Source organism: Xenopus laevis, chromosome 9_10S (genome assembly GCF_017654675.1).
Source record: "Xenopus laevis strain J_2021 chromosome 9_10S, Xenopus_laevis_v10.1, whole genome shotgun sequence".
Taxonomy (NCBI): domain Eukaryota; kingdom Metazoa; phylum Chordata; class Amphibia; order Anura; family Pipidae; genus Xenopus; species Xenopus laevis.
Window position 1 is genome coordinate 88,300,769 of NC_054388.1, and position 26,574 is coordinate 88,327,342.

The 26,574-nt window shown below is 38.1% G+C and overlaps 1 protein-coding gene across 3 annotated transcripts in view; it reads right to left on the minus strand.

Annotated features, from left to right (window-relative positions):
* The window catches only part of snx29.S (sorting nexin 29 S homeolog), a 327,158-nt gene that overhangs the window by 236,689 nt on the left and 63,895 nt on the right, over window positions 1–26,574 (minus strand). For all 3 annotated transcript variants that reach the window (XM_018239096.2, XM_041579205.1, XM_018239098.2), the window contains exon 14: window positions 3,349–3,428. In XM_018239096.2, the coding sequence (XP_018094585.1) occupies window positions 3,349–3,428 (80 nt within the window). The remainder of the gene's footprint in view (window positions 1–3,348; window positions 3,429–26,574) is intronic.

Below are 26,574 nucleotides of genomic sequence, written 5' to 3' on the forward strand. Positions count from 1 at the left end.
TACCCTACATAGACCCCCTCCCTCCTCCCCCAGCCTAGTTGCTACCCCGGGTAAACGCCCCTAACTTTTTGCTTACCCTCTGTGCAGATTCAGGGCATCAGAGTTCACGGCAGCCATCTTCTTCTCTTCAGTAATCTACGGGAAGTAAGTGCCACATCGGCGCATGCGCAGTTGGAGCAATTTTCTGTTTCCCGACAACTGCACATGCGCCGAAAGTCACCGAAATTGCAGAAGCGCCACTCTCATTCGGAAGAGCCGGAAGATGGCTGCCGTGATCTCAGCTGGACAGAATCTGCACCGAGTGGTAAGTAAAGAGTTAGGGGCATTTGCCCAGGGTAGAAGCTAGGCTGCTGGGGGGGGGTCTATGTCGGGTAGGGGGGTAGAGGTTTTTTTTACCTTATGGTTGAATTCTCCTTTAAGTAATTTATGGGCTGCCACTCCAATGCTGATAATTACTGAAAGGGGTCAAGAGTGGCCTAACCTTCACATATATACATACTTGTTGAGGAACTGCTGCCCCTTAGAGCACCAGGGAGTAGGACAGTCAGCGACCGCTGAACTTCAAGAGGGATAGTGATCAAGGAGAGGAGAGAAAGCTGCAGCAACAATCACCTGTATCTCAAAGCTGGTACAAAACTTTCAATAGGCATATATTACAAGGTTGTTTTATTAAGTACTAAGAAGCTTTACATACACTTTTTTAAAAATTACTTTAAATCCCCTGTAAACAGAGTTTAAATAATTAGGCAACTGTCATACAGTTAATCTCTATGACATATATATATATATATATATATATATATATATATATATATATATATATATATATATTTGTATATACAGTATTTACTGTAAACAATGCTTAAAGTTATCCGTAATACTATGTACAAATAGAGAGATTTATTATTTCTCTCTCTTGATCTTATGTCTATTATATCATTGTTTTGACATCACACACCATGACATAATATGTCACCGTGGAAAGAGGTGTGATAAGTGTTTAAGTGGAATAACACAGTAGGGCATTATGAGCCATCTCTGCCAAATGTTAAGATAAAGTTTGCTCCATCTGTACATCTATTCATTGTGCACACAAACTAACAGCTGTGTCCACAGCACATGGAGTATTTCCAATTATATATTGGCGTAGTTCTGCCTATTCATTTTCTCTATCAGCATCATAAATCACCTACAGAAATGTGGTATATAGTTCAAATTAATTTCCCCTTCAATTATGTGCTGCCCTACAGGATCCTGGAATAAAGCGCTATGTAGTGTTTCCTATAAAATAGGACATTTCCATAAGGTTAGTGAGTTTGTTTGTATTAAACATTATTTTTTGCTAAGTTTCCATATTTTTGTGCATTTAACAAATAGAGTATTCCATCTGCTGATTAAATGCCTTGATTGTTGTCCAAAGAGTTATAGGATAAAAATGAAAAATGAATGCAAAATTGCTGACTTCTAACACAAGCAGCTTTAAAAACTGTTCCCAGTTACTAAACGGGAAAATACAGTCTCTAAATATGTAGCCATTAATAATGTAGGCAACTGTCCCACTATTGCTATTTTTCAAGATAAGAATAAGACACAGGACTAGAGGGTAATTAATTGAACACATTTTTTCTCCAAAGGAAGCTCCTTTAACCATATGTTTCTTCCAACATCATTGACCTTGTTTAGTCACAGAATGCAGTGGATTTACTAAATTCATGTGAACAGAATTAGGAATGTTACAGATGATTACAAAAGTAAAGTTCAGGTTCGGCAGTATGCATGGCACAAGGACAGTCGTCCTTTCAATTACGATATTTACTCTGTATATCTCCAGCCAACAATGAAATCAGTGCAAGACGCTAGACAAGGCAAAAAAAGTGTAAAAGGCAACAGAAAATTAAACGGCAAAAACACAGAGTAAAATAGAAGCTTTATTCACTTGTGTAAGAGTTGTATTTTGACAAATTATGTTAAATTGGATGTCAAAGCTGCAATAATAAAACATGCCTCATGAAAAGAAAAAGGTAAAGTGGTAACAACATGGCAGCAATTGGATGAATGGGTACCCAAAATTGTAAAAAGCAAAAAAGTGTTTGTGCTCCAAACAAATGCTTCTGCCATTCCATCATTTCACCCCTACACTGTTGTGGCAAGTTACCAAATGCTGCTCCAAAGCAGTGATACTTTGTATCTTGCCTACTGCTCACACAGAGCTGGATAAGGAAGAAAAACATCAGACTGAAGATTTAAAACGATTATATTTTGCCCCAGACTGTACACCTAACCCTACTGTTGTGACCTACTTCTCACAAACTGTACCCCTTCCCTCTTGCTTTGGAGAAGCAAGAGGGAAGGAGTCACTAGAAATAAATTTTCTTTCAGTCCCAGCCCAACTGCAGAAAAATCTATTTAAATCCACAATAACATCTCACTACCTGCCTAAAACAAGAACCAGTGTTATCCTCATTAACATACATGTGCTTATCTGCCTTTGTCATTATCCATAGGAAGAAAACTAATAGCTCGTCTCTTTGTCTTTAATATGTGCGATGCATGGTTCCACACCTCACGTTTCCAAAAGCAAAAAGTTGTTGGAAGCAGGCATCAGTAACAAAGGGAAATGGAATATAAAGCTACAAAATTCTAGACCTTTTTGCTTGTTTGTTTATGACTTTATATTTAATAAACAGCAATCTGCAAGAATTCCTGGCATTATGCTGCTGAACCAGTGACCAGCAACCGGACAAGTAGTATATGGCACTACTCAATAAGGGTTCTAGTGGCAATAAGAACTGGAAGGTATTTTTTGAGAACCAGTCATGGAACAATAGCTACTGGGAACAATTACCACTGCATTTTCATCTCTGCTAAGTCGTAGCTTTAAAGTAGCTCAAGTGAAATTACCTAAATGTTATATCTGATTACAGTGCATTTCTTTCATTTATTTTGGTGTTCCAAATTCGCAATGATTATTTGCGCAAATTATGCTTCTCCATTGGCAGAGCACATGAAGAAATGTGCTTGTAGAACTAGAATGCAAAAATGTGTAACTTATTATGCATCCATGGAACAAAAAGTAAATATTTAAGGACCAGAAATGTTAGCCATAGTATGGATTGTTAATTAAGAAAAATCTTTTATCTGTCACTTTATGGCAAAATGTATGAGAAGCTGAGAAGGCAGTATCAAACTGCTCCAGCTTCTGTATAATTAAAAAGATAAATGCAGGACGTTCAAAGCTAGGGATAAACAGGAAGGATAGCAAATTTTAACAGGTACATACAATATCTATAATGGCACATGGAATAACATGGTTTATTTAGAGTAACAATACAGTCCCCGCATCCTTACCTTCAGGATGGTCTTCCCTTTTCAGCATCTGTACAGCACCAACATACTTCTTCAACTGGACTTTCAGTACCTCATTTTCTCTAGTAAAATAAAATAATGAATGAATTTGTTAATGATATGATCAGTAACAAAGTAAAGTGTATTGTAAACATTTACATACAGTGGCTATACATTTATAAAATACATTATTGCAAAATCTTGCAAAATGTGACTACACAAGTACCTGATAGCATTTGTACCTGATAGCATTTATCTTTTATTTTGACAGTAGCCTATAGAAGTTGTTGGTTTATTCTTCAATTAGTTATGAAGATCTCACTGGCCCAGATCAAGCTCAATAAACCTCTATGAAAAAAATCTGCAGAATGTGCAAGTCTGCAATTGTGTTTGCTTATGTCGCTTGTCTCCATAAACTAAAAAATAAATTGGGTTATAATCTGAAAAAGTTATTCAACACAGGCTATAAAAAAAGGCAAGAAACATGGCAGCCCATATCCCTGTATAAATTGTGACACTTTGGCAATTTACTTGCAAAATCCAGATATTGAACTCCCATTCAGTTCTCCTGAATGTATTGCAGTCTCTTATTCTTATCTGCTATGTCTCATAGAGCATTCATGGCCACAGTTTTTTTCAGTTACTGTGATTCAACAAATATAAATATGCAAAGAAGCGCTGTCCTCCATGAACAATAAGCTATGCTTGCTGTTCCAGTTCATATGAATTATCCTTTGTCTAACTGAATAATAAAGTGGTAAATGTATAATGTTTATGTGGAGATAGCAACATCAGATAGAGCCAGGGGAGGGAAACTAGTAACCAAGACCTAGTTAGTGTTTAACCTATGGCACCAATGTTTCAAGCTTGCAAGTCAAACGGGGGAATGTAATAAAAGTCGGTAACGGAAAAATTATTCGCAATGAGAAAAGTTTTGCCTTTGCACGAACAAATTTTGCTTTGCGTGAATTTAATATAGCTTTTGCGAACCCGGAAACTATTTTGCGACCACTTCCGACAGCGGAAGGCCGTTTGCGAATTTTATAGTTTGCGCCAATGCGCGATAAATGTTACTGAAAAAGTCGTTATGTTTGCTCCAAAAGATTACGACACTTCTTAAGAGAGGGAAATAAAAATTCGCAATGCAATAACAGTTTAAGGAACAATATTACATTACGAGATGTGGATTTTTAGTCTTATTGGTGCGACTTGTTTTTCTCTTTGCGACTTTAATTCCATTCCCCCAAAGTCTTCTAACATCCCTCCTTTAATGCTAAAAATCTCCATAGAAGAAGGAAAGGGAAGTTAACTGCATGATGTTTCAGGGTAAAGCCTTAAAAGAACTATACAAGTATACAGTATATGCAGCAGGAAGATATGCTTCGGCGTACACAGTAAAACAGAATGACAGCATATTTATTATAACTAAATAAGAACAATTTTGCAATGCATTTTGACTATTTACGGACAACTAAAGTCTCCACACAGTCTCACCGTTTGATATAGTATACAGTCCCTCTTTATGCATTCCCTAGTATGCAATATTCTCTAGTGGTTTCAGTGTGCCAAAATACCCTACAATAATCTGAGTGTCTAAGCTTGTAGCACCAAAGCAATCAATGCACTTATTGGTCTTTGTGGGCAATTATTTTTTACCTTTTGAGGAAAAAAAACATACTTTATGTCGGACCTCATTAGAAAATAGATTCCACAATCCACAAATGCTCAGACTTGGAGCACATATATGAATTCTTTAAGCAACTAAGAGCTAGCTTGCAAGGACACATAAACTGCCATTAAACAGAAAAAAAGATTATAAAAGATTCTGATTAGAACAAGCAAGGCCTATGTAGACGTTTGCGATTTCATCCAATATCTAACAGCTAAGCAATAAAATGTATTACTATGAGCTCCTAAGTACTTTCAACAAGCTACAACTGTGTTGATAACCAGTCACATTTAATTTAGCTGCAAGCGAAGCAAATTGTTTTGGCTGGCAGGTTAAATCATGCAAATACTGTAAACAGTACAATAAATTATTAACTAGTGTGAAACTAGGAAAGACACTTTGCCTCTAAAAATGTTACTGCCGCTGTTCTTTTCATGAGGATAGAAGATATTAAATATATAGCAAGGGTCACCATGCTTCCGTAAGTAGACACTGATATGAATCTTTATTTCTAGTTTAGTCACATACAGTATAGAGAAAATGTATGTATACTTAATCGCTTAATGGAACGGTGTCTGTCTTTTTATCACTTTTACTAAATTTTGAGCATAGATCGTGATATAATGGCAACGTCCTTGAATGAGATCATTGATGCTCTTGAGGTTTAAGGGACTTAATCATCTCTAAAAGGTCACATTGGTAAGGTCACGTTCTCTAAAAAAAAATACTCTCCCAGGAAAGGGATATGAAGAGTGCATCATGTTGTCATCTGTTATAATTGGTGCTTAATGATGAAATTTATGTCACATGACTCACTAAAAACCATTGTAAAATATAAGAATATTAGAAGTCCTATCAGTTTCATGAGATAAGAGTTTTATACGGTCATGGAATTCCTCAGTAACTTAAATGATCCTTTTACAATAGGGGGTACAATATTTATAATAAATAGCTATATATAATGTATACAAGTAGTGGTAAGCAATAAGGAGATCTCTGTCCCATAGAGCTTACAATCTGAGTGGGCAATTTACAGATATATAAAGGAGGGTGATGAGTAGAGATGTCGCGAACTGTTCGTCGGCGAACTTGTTCGCGCGAACATCGGGTGTTCGCGCTCGCCGGAAGTTCGCGAACGGCGCGCGACGTTCGCCATTTTGGGTTCGCCATTGTTGGCGCTTTTTTTTGCCCTCTCACCCCAGACCAGCAGGTACATGGCAGCCAATCAGGAAGCTCTCCCCTGGACCACTCCCCTTCCCTATAAAAACCGAAGCCCTGCAGCGTTTTTTCACTCTGCCTGTGTGTGCTGAAGAGATAGTGTAGGGAGAGAGCTGCTGCCTGTTAGTGATTTCAGGGACAGTTGAAAGTTTGCTGGCTAGTAATCGTTTTGATACTGCTCTGTTATTGGAGGGACAGAAGTCTGCAGGGGTTTGAGGGACATTTTAGCTTAGGTAGCTTTGCTGGCTAGTAATCTACCTTCTACTGCAGTGCTCTGTATGTAGCTGCAGTGGGCAGCTGTCCTGCTTCTGATCTCATCTGCTGACTGCTGCAATAACAGTAGTCCTTGTAAGGACTGCTTTTATTTATTTTTTTGTTGTTTTACTACTACTACTACTACTACTATAAGAGCCCAGTGCTATTAGTCTAGCAGTGTTGGGGAGTGGGACTGGTGTGCTAATCTGCTGCTCCTAGTAGTTCAGCAGCACCAACTTTAATTTTTTTTTTTTAATATTCATTTTTTTTTTATTTTACTTTTTTTTATTTTACTACCGCTGTAGTAGTGTATAAGTTGACCTTTTAGGCATTATTTGCCCTGTAGGCATTATTTGCACACTGTTTTCTTCAACCCGCCATCTAGCTGTGTGACCTTGTTCACATTCTGTCTAAATATCCATAATATTACCGTCTCCAGAAAAAACACCGGAGTGACTTTTTTCAAGCAGCCATAATATATTTTACGTAATCCGTATCCATCGCTGTAGTAGTGTATAAGTTGACCTTTTAGGCATTATTTGCCCAGTTTTTTTGGCCGCAGCCACTGAAGCACAGAGGCCAGAAAAAATATGCCATATAAATGCTGAAAATAGTCATTTTTTGCCATACGTTGACTCAACGTATATGGCAAAAAATGACTATTTTCAGCATTTATATGGCATATTTTTTCTGGCAACTGTGCTTCAGTGGCTGCGACCAAAAAAACTGGGCAAACAATGCCTACAAGGTCAACGTATGGCAAAAAATGACTATTTTCAGCATTTATATGGCATATTTTTTCTGGCAACTGTGCTTCAGTGGCTGCAACCAAAAAAACTGGGCAAACAATGTCTACAAGGTCAACGTATGGCGAAAAATTACTATTTTCAGCATTTATATGGCATATTTTTTCTGGCAACTGTGCTTCAGTGGCTGCGTCCAAAAAAACTGGGCAAACAATGCCTACAAGGTCAACGTATGGCAGTTGTTTAAAGAGAACAGTAGATTACTAGCCAGCAAAGCTACCTAAGCTAAAATGTCCCTCAAATCCCTGCAGACTTCTGTCCCTCCAATACAGAGCAGTATCAAGCAGATTACTAGCCAGCAAACTTACTATCATCTGTCCCTGAAATCACTAACAGCTCTCCCCCTACACTATCTCTTCCAAGCACACACAGGCAGATTTTTCAGATACATTTTTGCCCTTGATCCCCCTCTGGCATGCCACTGTCCAGGTCGTTGCACCCTTTAAACAACTTTAAAATCATTTTTCTGGCCAGAAATGTCTTTTCTAGATGTTAAAGTTCGCCTTCCCATTGAAGTCTATGGGGTTCGCGAACCGTTCGCGAACCGCTCGCGTTTTTGCGCAAGTTCGCGAATATGTTCGCGAACTTTTTTTCCGACGTTCGCTACATCCCTAGTGATGAGTAATGCAATTTACAGTGGTTAAGGCAGAGCCACATCAGTACCAAGATTAAATCAGATGTTATGCCAGTGTTTTAAGAGGAAAACGTTTAAGTATAGCATTGAAGTTTAAATTCGAGAAAGGCTCCTCTACGGAGGAATTCAGGGATGGAATTCTAGAGAGAAGTTCCCTACCCTGAAAGGAGAGTTGGCCATTATTGTAGAAGGACATTCAGCTGTACAATGATTTAACTGCTTTGCAGATGTTTACGCAAGTAGATAAGGCATGATGAAGATTTGTTGTTAAAAAGAAGATTCTTAATAGGATTTGCCTAGGATACAGACAAAATTTTTTTTTTTTTTAACAAATAGTGCAAGTGGGATGGAAAGGGCACCTAATGGCCTATGTCTGAATGACACACAAGGTAGGGGCCAGGTAGGGGAAACTGTGTGTCCCCCACCCCTGCCCCTCATGAATACAGCTCTACCAAATGCTGGTAGCACTGTATTCATCTGGGCAGTTGCAGGTCTCTGAGTTCCATAATGAAGCACAGAAACCTGCTGCAATTCTGAAAAAGAGGAAGGCAGTGTCCAAAGTGAAAAAAAATGTGGCCAATTGCAAACACTCACTCTTCTGTCATCACTGCAGAGTGGCATTGCTGCAAAGCACTGTCATTCCCATTACCTACTTTATGGCTCAAATCATACATGCTGGTATCTGATGGCAGTTTCCATGTGTGTCAATGGGAAATAAACGTGTGAGTACTGTATGTCTTGGTCAAAAATGCCCAGTGCCCAATCCTTGTGAATGTGTTCTCCAGTATATATTTTGTATAATTTCTGTAACGTTCTGCAGAATAAGTTTGCACTGTATAAATAAAGGACTGTAGAGTGCCTTTTGTGCTAACTTCCACTACAGCTGTGATATCCCATATTTCTTTTAACGGGCATGTTAAGGAAAAAAAATAAAAATCCAATTTTTACTTTCTTTAAAGAAAAAGAAACCTATCTTTAATATACTTTAATTAAAAAATGTTGACCCTTTTTCATAAGAAACCGGACTGTTTTCCAGTGCCAAATCTATAATGCCTCCATTGGCATCTACTGTATACCCTGTACTGTTTTATCACAACTGAAAGAAACATAAGAGCTTGCACCATAGACTGGTCCAATCTATATTTCTGTGTTGCCATGCATCTCAACACAAATCACCACAATTCAGGTTAGCCATTATAATAACTTCTATTACCTTCTCTTATTTCTAACTGACAAATACACCAGCTGATCCCTAGGCAAGCACATCTGTTGAACCACCTAACATCTTAACATATTTTAAAATAACCTATTTCACAGAAATCTTTTGCTATGATAGAAAATAGATCCTTACACCCCTGACTTGCAAGTTTTAAGGAGCAAAGAAACAAGTACAGCCATTTCATCTGACACTCTATTATGAATACTGCGAGCAGAGGCATGAAAGCTCCAAATCCCATTGATTGTTTTCTCTAAATTCTAATGAATTGCTCGAATTGCTTCATTTTTGTTTTCAATAATCTACAGAGCCTTGCATAGAGGATAGAATAATGTACACCAGCCACAACAAATTCTATTATCAGCAACCAGAACTGACACATGGTCTTTTCTGAGTTGAAGCAATTTAGCCATTTTGCTGTCTGCATTTAAATTATATCATTTTGATTTTTGCCTTTTTGATCCTGAAATAAAATTCTTTCAGAAAGTACAAAAAAAGCCTTTATTACATTTTTGAGAAAGATGTGTATTTGGGCCTGCTCCATCTGCCAGACTTCTAATACTTTACCACTAGTGACGAGCAAATCTGTCCCTTTACACTTCACTGAAATATTTACAAAACACAATAGGGGACCAAAATTTTTATGTGTGTGACTTTTTTTTCTTCCTCCAAATGCATTAAAGTCTATGGGCATTCTTTCCTGGGGCAACTTTTTTGTCTCAACTTTTTCTCCAAAAAGTCAGTGGGCGTTTTTTCCCCACTCCAAAGGCATTAAAATCAATGATCACGAACCAACTGACCTGCTGGTAGACTCAAGAACAACAGGAGACACTAGGGGGCAAATCCACTAAGATTCGAAGTTGCGCCAGGCGCAACTTCGCCGCACTTCGCCAGGCGTAGTTTCACCAGCGCTCCGCAAATTCACTAAAATCCGAAGTTGCGCTCAGGGGTGGCGTAAGGTTGCGAAGTTGCGCTAGCGTTGATTCGCTATGTAAAGCGAAGTTACGCTAGCGAAGGCTAATTTGCATACGGCGCCAAATTCAAATTTCAATGGAGGAATACGTATCAGCACTACAAATGCCTAGAAAACCTTCAAATCATCAAATAAAATTTTTATTTTGCCCTACACATGTGCCCACTGTCTAGGTAAGTTGCCATGAGTCAGGAAATGTAGGGGGGAAGGAGGGGAGCCCCAAAAAATGTTTCGATCTTTTTCAGCCTATCACCCATAATGTAGAAAACACGCCAGCGTTTTTTGGGACTTAGAAAAAATTTTGACTTTTTTTGAAACAATCCCTATCTACTCTATTGCGCTTCGCCAGGTCTGAGGTGGCGAAGGAAGTCTAGCGTAAAAGGTAGCGTTCAATACACTGCACAAGTTAGTGAATTTGCGTAGTTACGTCGCTAGCGAAAATTCGTCAGGCGTAAGGGTGCGAAGTAACACTAGCGAAACTACGCAAGCATTCGTTAGTGAATTTGCGCAGTAACGAAAATGCCAAACGCTAGTGAATTAACGCTTGCGTTCGGCGCTTAGTGAATTTGACCCTAGCTGTTTAATTTTAAAGTAGTTATCTTTAGGTGTAAAGCTGGCCATAGACGTAAAGATCCGATCGTTACGAATCATTGTACAATCGGACTTTCCCCTCTCCCGACTTGCCACTAACCATTCAGATCAAATAAAGTAGCAAAAGAACAGATCAGCAGATGTTCTACCTCTGACAGCAATCGTACGAAAGTTATGTCCGACCAAAGCTAGTGACAGTCTCCCTCTGAAAATCATACGATCAGAGATATTATCGGCAGCCGACAGAAATCTTTTAATCTGTCCAGAAATATGCAATGTATTCAATGAGCTATACAAGGTGTGGAAACAAAACGTTGGGTTACCATATTTTAGCTGAAGATGAGTGAACACATTAGTGCAGTTAAATCAGACTGATCTATTTCAGTAACAAAATATTTAAAGGGTAGTGGAAGCGATACGGCCAGTTTTGTCTATACAAGGAACAAAGTATATAAGCTTGAAGAATGAAGGTTGGGGAACTAAAGCTTAATTAAAGAAGGCTAGAAATGTTGGACATTATGTTTTGGGGGTCTGTTCCAGCCTAAGGCAACCACAGCCCATTAGCAGTAAAGCTCTGTGCCTCCAAAGATGCCCCAGTAGCTCCCCATCTTCTTTTCTGCTGATTCACTGCACATGCTCTGTGCTGCTTTCACTTACTGAGCTTAGGGACCGACTAGTAATTAATACAGATAATTACTACATGGCAGAACATAAACCAGTGCAAATAACATCACAATTTAATAATCAGCCTTGTAGCATTAGCTTATATTACAGGCCAACCTCATGTTCTGCTTGATAAATTGTGACAACCCCTAAACTTAGCTTCTGAACAGCTGCTCAGAGCCCACTGAGCATTTGAGTGCCGCAGACACTTTCCAAGAAGGTGACCCCATGTGACAAGTTTGAAGTCCTGGATCATTGCTGCTATCGACAAGCTGAAACTTTACGCTGGTGCAATAAGTTCACAATATGAAATAAGGAATTTTTAACCATATTAATTTTTAGAGTTTAGTTCTCATTTAAGAGCAGAGGGCATGTGCACCATGCAACCCCTCTAAAGGCATAAATTCCATCTTTGAAGTATGCTGTTATGTAAGATAGCCTCTGATTTGTAATAAATATATAATGTACAGTATCTGACATGGTTAAAAAAGGTTACATTTAAGTATTTGACTACATCCTACATCTGGCCTACATCCCAGAAATTCCATGGTGAATGTTTTCTAATCAATGATCTTTTATGTAACATGGTGCTGTGCCTTTGTCAACTAAATACACAAGGGATTTGTTAAAAGTGATATTCTAAGTAAAACTTTGAACTTGTATGAGAGGCAATTTTTTTCAATGAACAATCCTAGGTACCAAAGGTTTAAGGATGCAAATTTGTGGCTGAAGACATAGGGTAAGGAAAGTTTTGTGTTCATAGAGCACTGTCTTTATTTTACATTGGAGTAGGATATATATTGGCCATGAGTCTATATCATAGTCTATTAAATTGACAATTCAGGAATAGGTGACCAAGTATTGTATGGAATTAAGAGTAAACATTGACCTGAGGGATTCTACTGACTACTGTAAGCATATTTTATAATATATTTTTGGCAGGTTATGAGAAGCTTTAGGTAGTTCCTCTACCTATGTATAGTTCATTTTTGCCCTGTAATTCTAGCCATACCATCAATTAAATTGAGCCACATGGCAGAGCTGATGGAACACGCCCCTTGGTAAGTGAATTTAAAAGAAACATATAATGGCAGGAGCTAAGGAAAATGATTAAGAAAGCTGCACCAGGTGCCCTGAGAATAGCAGTTTGAGCACAACTACAAAAGGCAATCTGAGTCAGTTAAAAACCAAGTAAAAATATATAGCTATGAGTTTGGTTTGGTTAAATACACAGGGAGAATAAGAGATACTGAAACTTTAAGCATTAACGGTGCTAAATTTCCGCCGCACACCTTGTCCTGGAGGGGCAATTATAATTTCTTATTTGATACGTGAAGCTGAAACAACAGGACCTGTTGTTTCAGCTTCACACCTTCCATCTCCAGCGATGAGTGACATTGCTGACTTTTATCAGCTACATGTTACAACTTGTTATAAATTTTTTTAAAAATTGAAACTGCCCCACCACCAAAATCCTAATCTGGACACAAGGTGGACATAGATACAGGGAATACTATTATCAGATATACAGAAACACATCACTCAAAATATATTATGTATTCTGGTCATGAATATACTGCAGAAAGAATTATTTTCATTTGAAATAAATCTCAACATATCCAGTGAACTGAATCACTTCATCAGTTTCATGTGCCTTTGAAAATGTCCTACAGAATTACATTTTGCTATAAATTTTACCTGTGACATCAATATTGTGAATCTCACAGACAGGAACACCTGTTTTAGCTCCTTGGAAAATACAAGCTTTGAAAATTGTTGTTGTAGCGTAAGTGGCAGTTTAAAAGAAATCACTCAGAGGTTCTAAGCAGATCGTCTGCAATACATCAAAATATGACATATCTTTAAGATTTCTGCTATGAAAGATAAAACAAGACAAAAATAAGGTAGAAAATACAATGGCCAACCACTGTAGAAAGAACCGGCTTTAGTTAAATGAACCCATGGAATCGTTTTTCAAACAGAATTCTGCTGAGCAGTGCTGTTGCTCCTTAAAAACCTCCAGCAGGATGGATTTTAGAGATATTATTGTCAAAGGACAAATAATAATTTTATTGTCAATAAATACTTTCAAACACAGAAGAAAAAATGAAGGATCAAGAATGGCGGAAGCCAACGCAACCATTTGTTAATAAAAATTAAAATGCAAATCAAGAATTGGCATGAAACCTAAAAGTAAATGGGTAATTTATCAAGGTTAGAATTTGAATTTTTCTGCCACGATTAGAATTTCCTTGCACAAAAACTATTTTCAAAAAATCCAAAGTATATTTAAAAACAAATGTAAAAAAAATCGGCATCTAAAAGCTGGCAAGTTCATGTAGAAAATTCGTTTTTCGAGCTTGTAAACTCACAAATGTGATTTTTTGAAACAAAATTAGAGGTATTCACGTTTTTCACGATTGTATTCAATTAAGTTTTTTACATTCGGATTTTTTCAACAATCAAGAGTAGACCAAATTTTTCTTCCTGCACAAAGGTACTCATTATTTATTGCCAGATTTAACAATGGCTTGTAGCATTGCATTTTTATAAGAATAATATGCAAGTGGAATGTTTAAAATGATTATAATGTTGATTATTCAAAAGGGCAAACCAGAGTTACCAACATGAGTCTCTCCATATACTAAATAAAGTTGTAATTGCACTCCAAAGTCAATGAGCCTATGCTTTTAACCTTGTATGGCTTCATTATATAAATTTGCCTGGCCTGACTTATGAAAGTTCTCAAAGTTACCCCACGAAGGGTCAAGTGTTCATACTGTACCCAGTGGGGAAAATCTTTGCCAACATAACAAATGCTTCTTAGACTGAAATTGTATATGAACTATTATGAAAACAAACAATAATTTTGTAGAGTTGCTCATAATAGACAAGAAAGTGTAACTTCCTTTAATAAAAATGTAATGTTTTGCTAATAAAAATATTTGTGGCTTAATTGCCTTAAAGCAAATGCATGCCTTTTTTAATGAGTTGCGCTATGGGTCTTCCATGCCTATAAAGCATAATATGTTTATTAGTCAGCCCTGCGCAATATGTTGGCACTCTAAAAATACATATTAATAATAATAGTTTAGCATAAAGCTTGGCATGGTGTATATTAGAAAACATTTTCAACAAATACAATATAAAACTGTCAACCACTGATATTGTGAACAAAGTCTTGGGTCACTCACCTTTTTTAGTATATATTTAAAGCAGCAGGTGCCTGTCTATCAATGTTACCTAAGAATCATCCAGAAAATTCTAAGTGACAGGACTCCAATTATTAAAATGCCTTTTTCTGCAGTTTTTGGGCACAGAGTAACCCACTGTGATTGATGTTTCTGACATCAGCACTGACACAAAAATATTAGAATAGTGGAATTCAAATAGTGGTATCTATCTCTACAGTACAGTACAGATTTCCAAAGGGCTACAAAGGCAACCAAAAAATCAAAAAGTGGTCTTACTACATGACATTTCTAGGGTAAGAATGCAGCGTGTTTGCACTAATGAGTTCTATTAAGAAATGGATAACAGTCTCAAAATGGACTCTGAGCCAAAACTCACATTCGCTACCTTAGCACAATCAAAGCCATTTTGAGGTGAAACGGACATCTAAGATTCTTTTTTTTTTCTGTAGAAACCCTATGGAAGCAGCTATCTAGTGTTTGAATCTGAAATGCCCATACAAGGTTCAGCCCCACAGGTTTAACTACAGAGGAAGCAGACCCTGCGGTTGCAGGGGAGCCCAGGAGTGTAGGAGGCCCAGTGAGGCCCTAATTAATGAGAAATTTTAACATATCTTGGTAGAATAGGCCAACTTACCAATATTCTGTGGCCCTACATTGAATGTGCTGTGGGGACCAGTAACATCTAGTTACACCACTGTTCAGCCTCATATGCATATAAAGGAATATTGCACCCAGGACAGCACAATGAATGAATACTTCCCTCTGGAAAAAGAGGAAGAGGAGAATTGTAGAACAGGAACACAAAAATAAGTGCACTTCCTTAGCTTCCTTCTTATTATTCTTGACCAGTTTTTGTAAATGTCAGTATGTTACTAAAGAAATGTGCATTATAAAGTCATAGAACTCCTTTATCCTTTATTCCCTATATACCAACTTCAAAATAAATAGACCTCACATACACTCCATTGTCGGGTAGGTAGTGCTTAAAGGAGAAACAAACCCTTAATAAAAAACCCTACCTCCCCCTACCCTTCACAGCCCCCTCCCTACTCCCACCCCCAGCCTAGCTGCCCACCCGGGCAAATGCCCCTAACTCTTTACTTACCCCTCTGTGCAGATTCTGTCCAGCCGAGTTCACAAACGCCATCTTCAGCCACTTCACCAATTTTGTGAGTTTCGGTGCATGCTCAGTTGTCGCGAAAATTTCTCCAACTGCACCGGTCTTTTTCCGAAGATTACCAAAGAGAAGAAGATAGCTGCTGTGAACTCCTCTGGACAGAATCTGCACCGAGGGGTGAGTAAAGAGTTAGGGGCATTTTCCCAGGGGGCAGCTAGGCTGGGGGGGGAGGGGGGTCTATGTAAGGTAGGGGGTAGACTTTTTTTGTTATTACCGTATATATCCGAGTATAAGCCGAGTTTTTCAGCATCCAAAATGTGCTGAAAAAGTCTACCTCGGCTTATACTCGGGTCAGCGGTACCCGACCCGAGTAGCTGAGATTGCAGTCACTTTTAATCATTCCTATACCAACAGTAAACTTGGGGAGAGACTGCAATATCCCACAATGCCCTCTGTTGGTTATATGAAAGAATAACAGTGACTGCAATATCACACAGCGCCATCTGTTGGTTATATGAAAGAATAACAGTGACTGCAATATCACACAGTGCCATCTGTTGGTTGTATGAAAGAATAACAGTGCGCCCTCTGTTGGTTATATGAAAGATTAACAGTGACTGCAATATCACACAGCGCCCTCTGTTGGTTACATTAAAGAATAACAGTGACTGCAATATCACACAGCACCCTCTGTTGGTTATATGAAAGAATAACAGTGCACCCTCTGTTGGTTATATGAAAGAATAACAGTGACTGCAATATCACACAGCACCCTCTGTTGGTTATATGAAAGAATAACAGTGACTGCAATATCACACAGCACCATCTGTTGGTTATATGGAAGAATAACAGTGACTGCAATATCACACAGTGCCCTCTGTTGGTTATATGAAAGATTAACAGTGACTGCAATATCACACAGCGCCCTCTGTTGGTTATATGAAAGAATAACAGTGACTGCAATATCACACAGCGCCCTCTGTTGGTTATACGAAAGATTAACAGTGATGGCAATATCAAACAGCACCCTCGGCACATGGTAGTGGGACAGTGGGACAATGCACACAGTAATCCATTTGGCAATTCTCTGTCACCATCAACTTTGCAAAGAAGTCCGGTTGATCGCTGTGGGGGTCGCTTTGGCAGAATGTGCGCTGCTGGGAGACAGGGCTGTAGTTGTGTCTAGGCTTATACTAGAGTCAATAAGTTTTCCCAGTTTTCGTAGGTAAAATTAGGTACCTCGGCTTATACTCGGGTCGGCTTATACTCGAGTATATACGGTAAGTGTTTGTTTCTTCTTTAAAGAGGTTAATCACCTTTACATTCATTTTTAATATGATGTAGAGAGCAATATTCTGAGACAATTTGCAATTGGTTTTCATTTTTTTATTATTTGTTCTTGAGTTAGTTGTTTATTCAGCATCTATACGGTTTGCAATTTCAGCAATCTGGTTGCTAGGGTCCAAATTACCCAAGTAAACATGCACTGATTTGAATAAGAGACTTGAATATTAATAGGAGAGGACACAAATAGAAAGATGAGTAATAAAATGTACCAATAACGGTACATTTGTAGCCTTACAGAGCATTTGTTTTTAGATGGGCTCAGTGACCCCCTATTTGAAAGATGGAAAGAATCTGAAGAAGAAGGCAAATAATTCAAAAACGATAAAAAAAGAAAAAAATGAAGGGGCCAATTGAAAAGTTGCTTAGAATAAGCCATTCTATAACATACTAAAAGTTAACGAAAAGGTGAACTACCCCTTTAAAGTCACTCTAAGGGCAGGACTTCACAGGCGATTTCGCAGCGATCCGACGCGCTGCGCAAAATCGCAGCCCTCACGTCGGATGCGACGGAAACAAGGTAAGTAATGGCAGTGTCGGATTGTGTCGCATTGTTGATGCAGCGTCTACATCCAACAGTCGTGTTGCGTCGCATCAACAATACGACACAATGCGACAATTGAATTATTTACCTTGTTTCCGTCGCATCCGACGTGATGCCTGAGATTTTGTGTAGCACGTCGGATCGCTGCGAAATCGCCCGTAAAGTTCTGTTGTAGAGAGTGATATTCTGAGACAATTTGCAATTGGTTTTCATGTTTTATTAGCTGTGATTTTTTTTAGCTTCCAGTTTGCAAATTTAGTACATTACCAAATTCCCCTAGCAAACATGCGTTGATTTCAATAAGAGACTGAGATAAGAATAGGAGAGGCCTGAATAGAAAGTAGTAATGTGTAGCCTTACAGGGCATTTGTTTTTTAGATGGGGTCAGTGAACCTCATTTGAAGGCAGTAAAATGTCAGAAGAAGGAGGCAAATAATTAAAAAACTATAAAAAAAATAAAATAATGAAGACTAATTGAAAAGTTGCTTAGAATTGGCATTTCTAGAACACGCTAAAAATTAACTTAAAGGTAAACTACTCCTTTAAGTGAGACCAAGCTGCAATCACTATATAATGAGTTCAAGATCTGTATATTTTTATGGTTCCAGAATATACAGCTATGGGAACTATTTATATATGTTGATTTTCCAGAAAAGTGTTCTTTACATAATTTGGCTTATGATGCCTTATTTAAACATAACATTTTTTTTGCCATCACTATGAATTTATATAAACATGCAGGGGTTTACATTGCTGGCATATGCCCATGTTGTGTTTGTAAATGGATTTCTTTTATAGTGAGGAGGGTGCCAACCTTAAGTGTTTGTAGAACATGAAATGCATAAAGCTACCTCCATGTGTACAGGTATGGGATCCGTTATTCAGAAACCTGTAATCCAGAAAGCTCCAAATTATGTGAAGACCGTCTCCTATAGACTCCATTTTATCTATATAATCCAAATGTTTAAAAATGATTAAGATATAATTAATCCTTATTGGAAGCAAAAACATCTAATTTGGTTTATTTATTGTTTGAACGAATTTCTAGTTGACTTGAGGTATGAAGATCCAAATTACGTTATCCGGAAAAACCCAGGTAAATATGAATGAAGAGAGCTGGGTGTGCTGGTGATACATGTACATACCTCCCCACATTCTGTGTTTTTTTGTGTTATTACAGCTAATGATGGTGAATTACACTTTAAGATGCAAATCACAGTTTCCCCAAGAGACCTGCATTGTTACAATTGTTTCTTTGCTTTTCTTAAATTGTTATAAATGTATCTAAGTGCAACTGCCATGCATGTTGGGCTCTCTGTCAAAAGTCAATTAAGTTTTAGAAACTTTGTATCTTTTTCTGGCTATTCAGTGCAGGAGAACAAAGACTATGGGCTAAGCTGTCAAAATCAGGACTGTCCCACAAAAAATGGGACAGTTGTGAGGTATGCATGTAAACTATCTGCATTTACCATAATCCAGTACAGCTATGGGATCTATTACCACGGAAACCCATTATTCTCAAAGTTTAAAAATACAGTTCATTTGTTTATTGTATTACATTTGTGTCAGCTGCCTTACCTTCTGTCAAAATCAGTATTGAAAAGTCTGTCATTATCACTATACTGTAACTTTGAAGATACCTTCTTTAAGATAGGTTAAGCTTAAACATACATTTATTTTTTCTCTACACAAGAGCCCCATAAAAAGATGAACCTTTCAAGTGCACTGGTCAGTCATGTGATATATCCCAACAAGTCTATGTGAATTATCTTGTGCCAAAGACATTCAAAGGAAATTGAATTCTGTTCCATTACCAGTGTTCCCATTAACGTAACAACTCATTTAACCCTTTAAGTGCCACCCCACGTAGAATCTACGTTCTGTGGGGATGGCACTTGAAATGCCACAGAACGTAGATTCTACGTTCTGCAGCATTTCAGGGTTAGGGAACGGAGGAGCGGCTTTTCAAGCCGCTTGCTCCGTTCCTCTTCGTTCCCCAGCCCCCAGGCAACGAGCAGGGGCCGGGAACGAGTGGCCCCTGAGGCGCGATCGCCCAGGGGCCCCAAATGCAGCAGCAGACACGTGCACACCGCGTGTCCTGCTGCTGCTTTCACTTCCTGAGCCGAAGCTCCGCCCCCTCACAACGGATCTTCCTGGGTGATGCAGCATTTTCTTCCTCCAGCCCTGCACAACGATCTGGACCTGCTTCCCCCAGGTTAGTGCCCATCCACACACAGAAACACACACAAACACACACTTATTTTCCCATTACACACTTACATTCACACTTACACACAATCACATACATTTTTGGGGGATCAGGGGCGTCACACATTCACAGCACACACAACATGCAATTGGTCAGTTGTACACACACACATACACACTTGCACTGTTGTGTATTTTTTTTTTTTCCCTTATCGCATCGTCTGTTTTTTTTGCTGAAAAAAACTGTTTTATTGCCATTGCGAATAGCGTATTCGCTAATTGCACTGCGCAATACCTTTTGTATGTTATTTTGGTGATTATACTGCAATTTGGGTGATTTTGGTGCATTTTTAGACATTTTATTGCATGTTTTGCCATTTTATTACATTTTCAGCTTTGCAAAGGTGTTGTTCCCCTTTTTCTGTCTGTAAAACCTATTTGGCCATGCTAAAATTATCAAAAATTTATTCTGACTGCTGATTACAGTAGGTGAAAAAAAAAAAGCATTGATTTTTGCGGTTTTGTTGGATTTTAGGGATTTTTGTTACTTCATTTTGACCTTGGAAATTTTGTCTGCTATATAACCATTTGGAGGTCTCTGTGTACAAAATAGTTTGGTAAATCTTTTCATATCAGGCATCAAACTGTTCAGTACACTCCTTGCTTTCATATTGAGGATGACTTTTGCTGGTACGTTACAAAATGTGGGGTATATAATGGGGTAAAATGCAAGCTTTGTGACTATTTTCAGAATTTCCATAAAAAGCGTTATGTTTAGCATTGCTTTGCGGTTTTGTAGTTTGCAGTAGAAAATTGTAATTACCTGCTTTACATTCGTCTGAATGTGTACTTTCAGAAAATATATGGGTTTCTAGGGTCTCCATACTGTTAGGGGGTCTTATGGTGCATAATGCACATACCAGGTGTTGTATTGTAGCAGTCAGAGTGTCATATGTGAAAATTCATATGTACTATTTTCATTGGGACGTCTCTGTATGCCACCTAGTTTGGTAAATCTTTTCATATCAGGCATCAAACTGTTCAGTACACTCCTGGCTTTCATATTTAGGATGACTTTTGCTGGTACGTTACAAAATGTGGGGTATATAATGGATTAAAATGCAAGCTTTGTGACTATTTTCAGAATTTCCATAAAAGAGTTATGTTTAGAATTGCTTTTTCAGTTTGGTAGTTTCACAATAGAAAGATGTAATTACCTGCTTTAGATTCGTCTTAATGTGTAATTTCAGAAATATATGGGTTTCTAGGGTCTCCATACTTTTAGGGGGTCTTACGGTGCATAATGCGCATACCATGTGCTTGTATTGTAGCAGTCAGAGCGTCATATGTGAAAATTCATATGTACTATCTTCATTTGGGCGTCTCTGTATGCCACCTAGTTTGGTAAATCTTTTCATATCAGGCATCAAACTGTTCAGTACACTCCTTGCTTTCATATTTAGGATGACTTTTGCTGCTACGTTACAAAATGTGGGGTATATAATGGGGTAAAATGCAAGCTTTGTGACTATTTTCAGAAATTCCATAAAAAGCATTATGTTTAGCATTGCTTTGCGGTTTTGTAGTTTGCAGTAGAAAGATGTAATTACTTGCTTTAGATTCGTCTGAATGTGTACTTTCAGAAAATATATGGTTTTCTAGGGTCTCTATACTGTTAGGGGGTCTTATGGTGCATAATGCACATACCATGTGCTTGTATTGTAGCAGTCAGAGTGTCATATGTGAAAATTCATATGTACTATTTTCATTTGGGCGTCTCTGTATGCCCCCTAGTTTGGTAAATCTTTTCATATCAGGCATCACACTGTTCAGTACACTCCTGGCTTTCATATTGAGGATGACTTTTGCTGGTACGTTACAAAATGTGGGGTATATAATGGGGTAAAATGCAAGCTTTGTGACTATTTTCAGAAATTCCATAAAAAGCGTTATGTTTAGCATTGCTTTGTGGTTTTGTAGTTTGCAGTAGAAAGATGTAATTACTTGCTTTAGATTCGTCTGAATGTGTGCTTTCAGAAAATATATGGTTTTCTAGGGTCTCTATACTGTTAGGGGGTCTTATGGTGCATAATGCACATACCAGGTGCTTGTATTGTAGCAGTCAGAGTGTCATATGTGAAAATTCATATGTACTATTTTCATTTGGGAGATTTTTGTGGGGTAAAAACACAGAAATATATATTTACCCCCCAAAACCATATATTTTTGGAAAGTACACATTCTACCGAATCTAAAATGAGTACCCATGCCTTTCTGCTCCAAACTACTGAGTCGCAAGGCCTTCCCAAAATTGACGGTTTTGGTGAAATATCTGAAAATTGCCTCAAAGCTTCAACTTCCCAGCACCATATTACCCATGTATCATTACGTACCAAGAAAAGCACCCTAAATATGATTGCCAGGGTTCCTCCAAACAGTTTGGTGGCCATTGTTCATAGGTTTACCAAAGTATCTTGCATTTAGAGGCCCCAAAATGAAGTTAGCGCATATAAATAGTCCTGTAGGTAACTTCAGCTAATGAAAAATCAACACATTGACTGCATTTTTTGTGGGGTAAAAACACAGAAATATATGTTTACCCCCCAAAACCATATATTTTTGGAAAGTACACATTCTACCGAATCTAAAATGGGTACCCATGCCTTTCTGCTCCAAACTACTGAGTCGCAAGGCCTTCCCAAAATTGTCGGTTTTGGTGAAATATCTAAAAATTGCCTCAAAGCTTCAAATTCCCAGCACCATATCACCCATGTATCATTACGTACCAAGAAAAAGCACCCTAAATATGATTGCCAGGGTTCCTCCAAACAGTTTGGTGGCCATTGTTCATAGGTTTACCAAAGAATCTGGCATTTAGAGGCCCCAAAATGAAGTTAGTGCATATAAATAGTCCTGTGGGTAACTTCAGCTAATAACTTCATTTCGGGGACTCTAAATGCCAGATTCTTTGGTAAACCTATGAACAATGGCCACCAAACTGTTTGGAGGAACCCTGGCAATCATATTTAGGGTGCTTTTTCTTGGTACGTAATGATACATGGGTGATATGGTGCTGGGAAGTTGAAGCTTTGAGGCAATTTTCAGATATTTCACCAAAACCATCGATTTTGGGAAGGCCTTGCGACTCAGTAGTTTGGAGCAGAAAGGCATGGGTACTCATTTTAGATTCGGTAGAATGTGTACTTTCCAAAAATATATGGTTTTGGGGGGTAAACATATATTTCTGTGTTTTTACCCCACAAAAAATGCAGTCAATGTGTTTGATTTTTCATTAGCTGAAGTTACATACAGGACTATTTATATGTGCTAACTTCATTTTGGGGCCTCTAAATGCCAGATACTTTGGTAAACCTATGAAAAATGGCCACCAAACTGTTTGGAGGAACCCTGGCAATCATATTTAGGGTGCTTTTTCTTGGTACGTAATGATACATGGGTGATATGGTGCTGGGAAGTTGAAGCTTTGAGGCAATTTTCAGATATTTCACCAAAACCATCGATTTTGGGAAGGCCTTGCGACTCAGTAGTTTGGAGCAGAAAGGCATGGGTACTCATTTTAGATTCGGTAGAATGTGTACTTTCCAAAAATATATGGTTTTGGGGGGTAAACATATATTTCTGTGTTTTTACCCCACAAAAATGCGGTCAATGTGTTGATTTTTCATTAGCTGAAGTTACCTACAGGACTATTTGTATGTACTAACTTGATTTTGGGGCCTCTAAATGCCAGATACTTTGGTAAACCTATGAACAACGGCCACCAAACTGTATGGAGGAACCCTGGCAATCATATTTAGGGTGCTTTTTCTTGGTACGTAATGATACATGGGTGATATGGTGCTGGGAAATTGAAGCTTTGAGACAATTTTCAAATATTTCACCAAAACCGACAATTTTGGGAAAGCCTTGCGACTCAATAGTTTGGAGCAGAAAGGCATGGGTACCCATTTTAGATTCGGTAGAATGTGTCCTTTCCAAAAATATATGGTTTTGGGGGGTAAACATATATTTCGGTGTTTTTACCCCACAAAAAATGCAGTCAATGTGTTGAATTTTCATTAGCTGAAGTTACCCACAGGACTATTTGTATGCACTAACTTCATTTGGGGGCCTCTAAATGCCAGATACTTTGGTAAACCTATGAATAACCTATGAATAATGGCCACCAAACTGTTTGGAGGAACCCTGACAATCATATTTAGGGTGCTTTTTCTTGATACGTAATGATACATGGGTGATATGGTGCTAGGAAGTTGAAGCTTTGAGGCAATTTTCAGATATTTCACCAAAACTGACAATTTTGGGAAAGCCTTGCGACTCAGTAGTTTGGAGCAGAAAGGCATGGGTACCCATTTTAGATTCGGTAGAATGTTTACTTTCTAAAAATATATGGTTTTGGGGGGTAAACGTATATTTCGGTGTTTTTACCCCACAAAAAATGCAGTCAGTGTGTTGATTTTTCAGTAGCTGAAGTAAAGTCCTGGACAATTTGGATGTGCTAACTTCATATTGGGGTCTCTAAATGCCAGGTACTTTTGGTAATCCTATGCACAATGGGGATCAAACTGTTCAGTGGACCCCTGGCAATCATATTCAGGGTGCTTTTTCTTGGTATCTAATATAGTGTGTGATATGCGGAGCAGCAAAATAAAACCTTTGAAGTGATTTTTCAAAATTTTGATACATTTTGATAAAAAACGCTACGTTCAGACAAGCTTTGATGTTTGGTAGTTAGGAGTAGAGAGACACAGTTACCCATTTTGGAATCGGCAGAATGTGTACTTTCCAAAAATATATGGTCTTCTGGGGTAAACATACTGTTTCAGGATTTTGTGGCCTTGGAATCAAAAGTATGCCGTTTTCTGCCTTCTGCTTTCAAAATTCGGTAATATACTGCCGGGAGTTTTTGCTGTACAGATGTCCTAAATCTGCCTAAAACTATACATATTTGGTATTGGCACGTTCAAGAGACATGAGGCTTTCCAAATCAGTTGGATTTTCATGCGTAAAATGAAATATTTTTCAGGTATAAGTTCATATATTGTGAAAAATAGGAATTTTCATTTTTTTTTTGTATTTAGCACTATAAATCTTTTTGCAGAGGTGGAAATACATGAAAACTCAGGCAGATTTAGAAAGCTCAGTTTCTCCCGAAAAAAACAATGTATAGTTTTCCTAGGTGAACTATAGGTTTCCCCTCAGAAAATGCCCCTAAAGTGAGAGAGCACAGAATGTTTCAAAAACGTCTGGCATTTCGCGTAACCAAATTGGTCAATTCTGCTGGCACTTAAAGGGTTAATGTCTAGTAGGTGAGCAATGTTTTTCAATGAGCAGTATGTATTGATGGCTGAAACCAATTAAAATAAAGACAAAAGAGATTGTGCTCTGCTAACAAAAAAAAACTTATTAGGATTAGAATTATTGACTTTCTACAGCCCTTAATGGTCAAAGAGCGTTTTCTGGGAAAACACTAATAAAGAAAATGCAATTACTTCCTTTTTTTATCACAAATTTGTAATAAAATCCTCAATAAGAGTTTGGTGAATATATTGGTGTTTAAACGCACATTTGTTAGAAAAAGTACAGCCCTACAATTTGAAAGGCCACTGTAAAGGTGTCAAGATTTCTATTTACTAATCAGAGTTGCTACTTGTTGGAAGCCAACATGCAATTTAGTCTATGTGAGCCACAAGCCACAGCTCTTCTGAAACATAGACAGGCAACAAAAAGGTTTACTTGGCCCTAAACAATATATTAAATCCACCCAACTAAATCACACCATTATCAAATGATTAAAAGTACACCAATATCATATACTTAAGTCTACAAATCATTCACTTTGCAAATGCCACAATCAAACTCTTAACTGATAATGACAGAAACAATTCACTAAACCAACTCTGGAAACGCAAAAACAAGAAACTTACGACTTCACACATTTACCAAGCCATCAAACTGCTAATAGATATAGATAATGTAGATAGCCCCAATTTCCATTGGACTACAGAGATACCCAACACCACGGATTCCGACATTCTAAAACAACATACTAAAATCATGTCGCTACTTCCGGCAAGTAGATATCAGGAAATGTCACTGCAGATTCTCCACAACTCATTTCTCACACCAGTTAGGAGATTTAAGATGGGTAACCTCTCCTCAGATGCATGCTTAAAATGCCGCATCCCTGGAGCATACCTACTACATACCATATGGTCATGTCCTTTAATGCAATCTTTTTGGAAGGAAGTCGTTTCATATGGTGCACAGATGATTGGGAAACCTCTCCACCCACACATGGAATGGGCTCTGTTCAGCAACACTACATCGTTTACACAAATTACAAAAACCGATAAACACCTTATGTGAAGGCTGGCAGCAGCAGCCAGGAAAACTATACTGCAACAATGGCTACACACTGACCCTCCACCACTGAAACTGGTACAACAGAAACTACACCATATTTTTCACATGGACTGGCTAGAAACCTTAACCAAAAAAGAACACAACACCTCAAAATTTTTTGATACCTGGACAACTTACATAACACGCCTCCCCCGACACATTAAATATCTCACAACTATACTTTCAGACACACATCATGGTATGATATGGAAACCTTGAAAGATCACCCTTTGATCGTGGAATCATCCCAATTTCTAACAGCAATACAACAAGAACACTTACTGTCAGGCTTACCGTCTGATCCAACGAAGAAGGAGCAGGATTAGCAGAATGCGAACCCACAAGCGCCTCGCACAACACTAACCCACCTG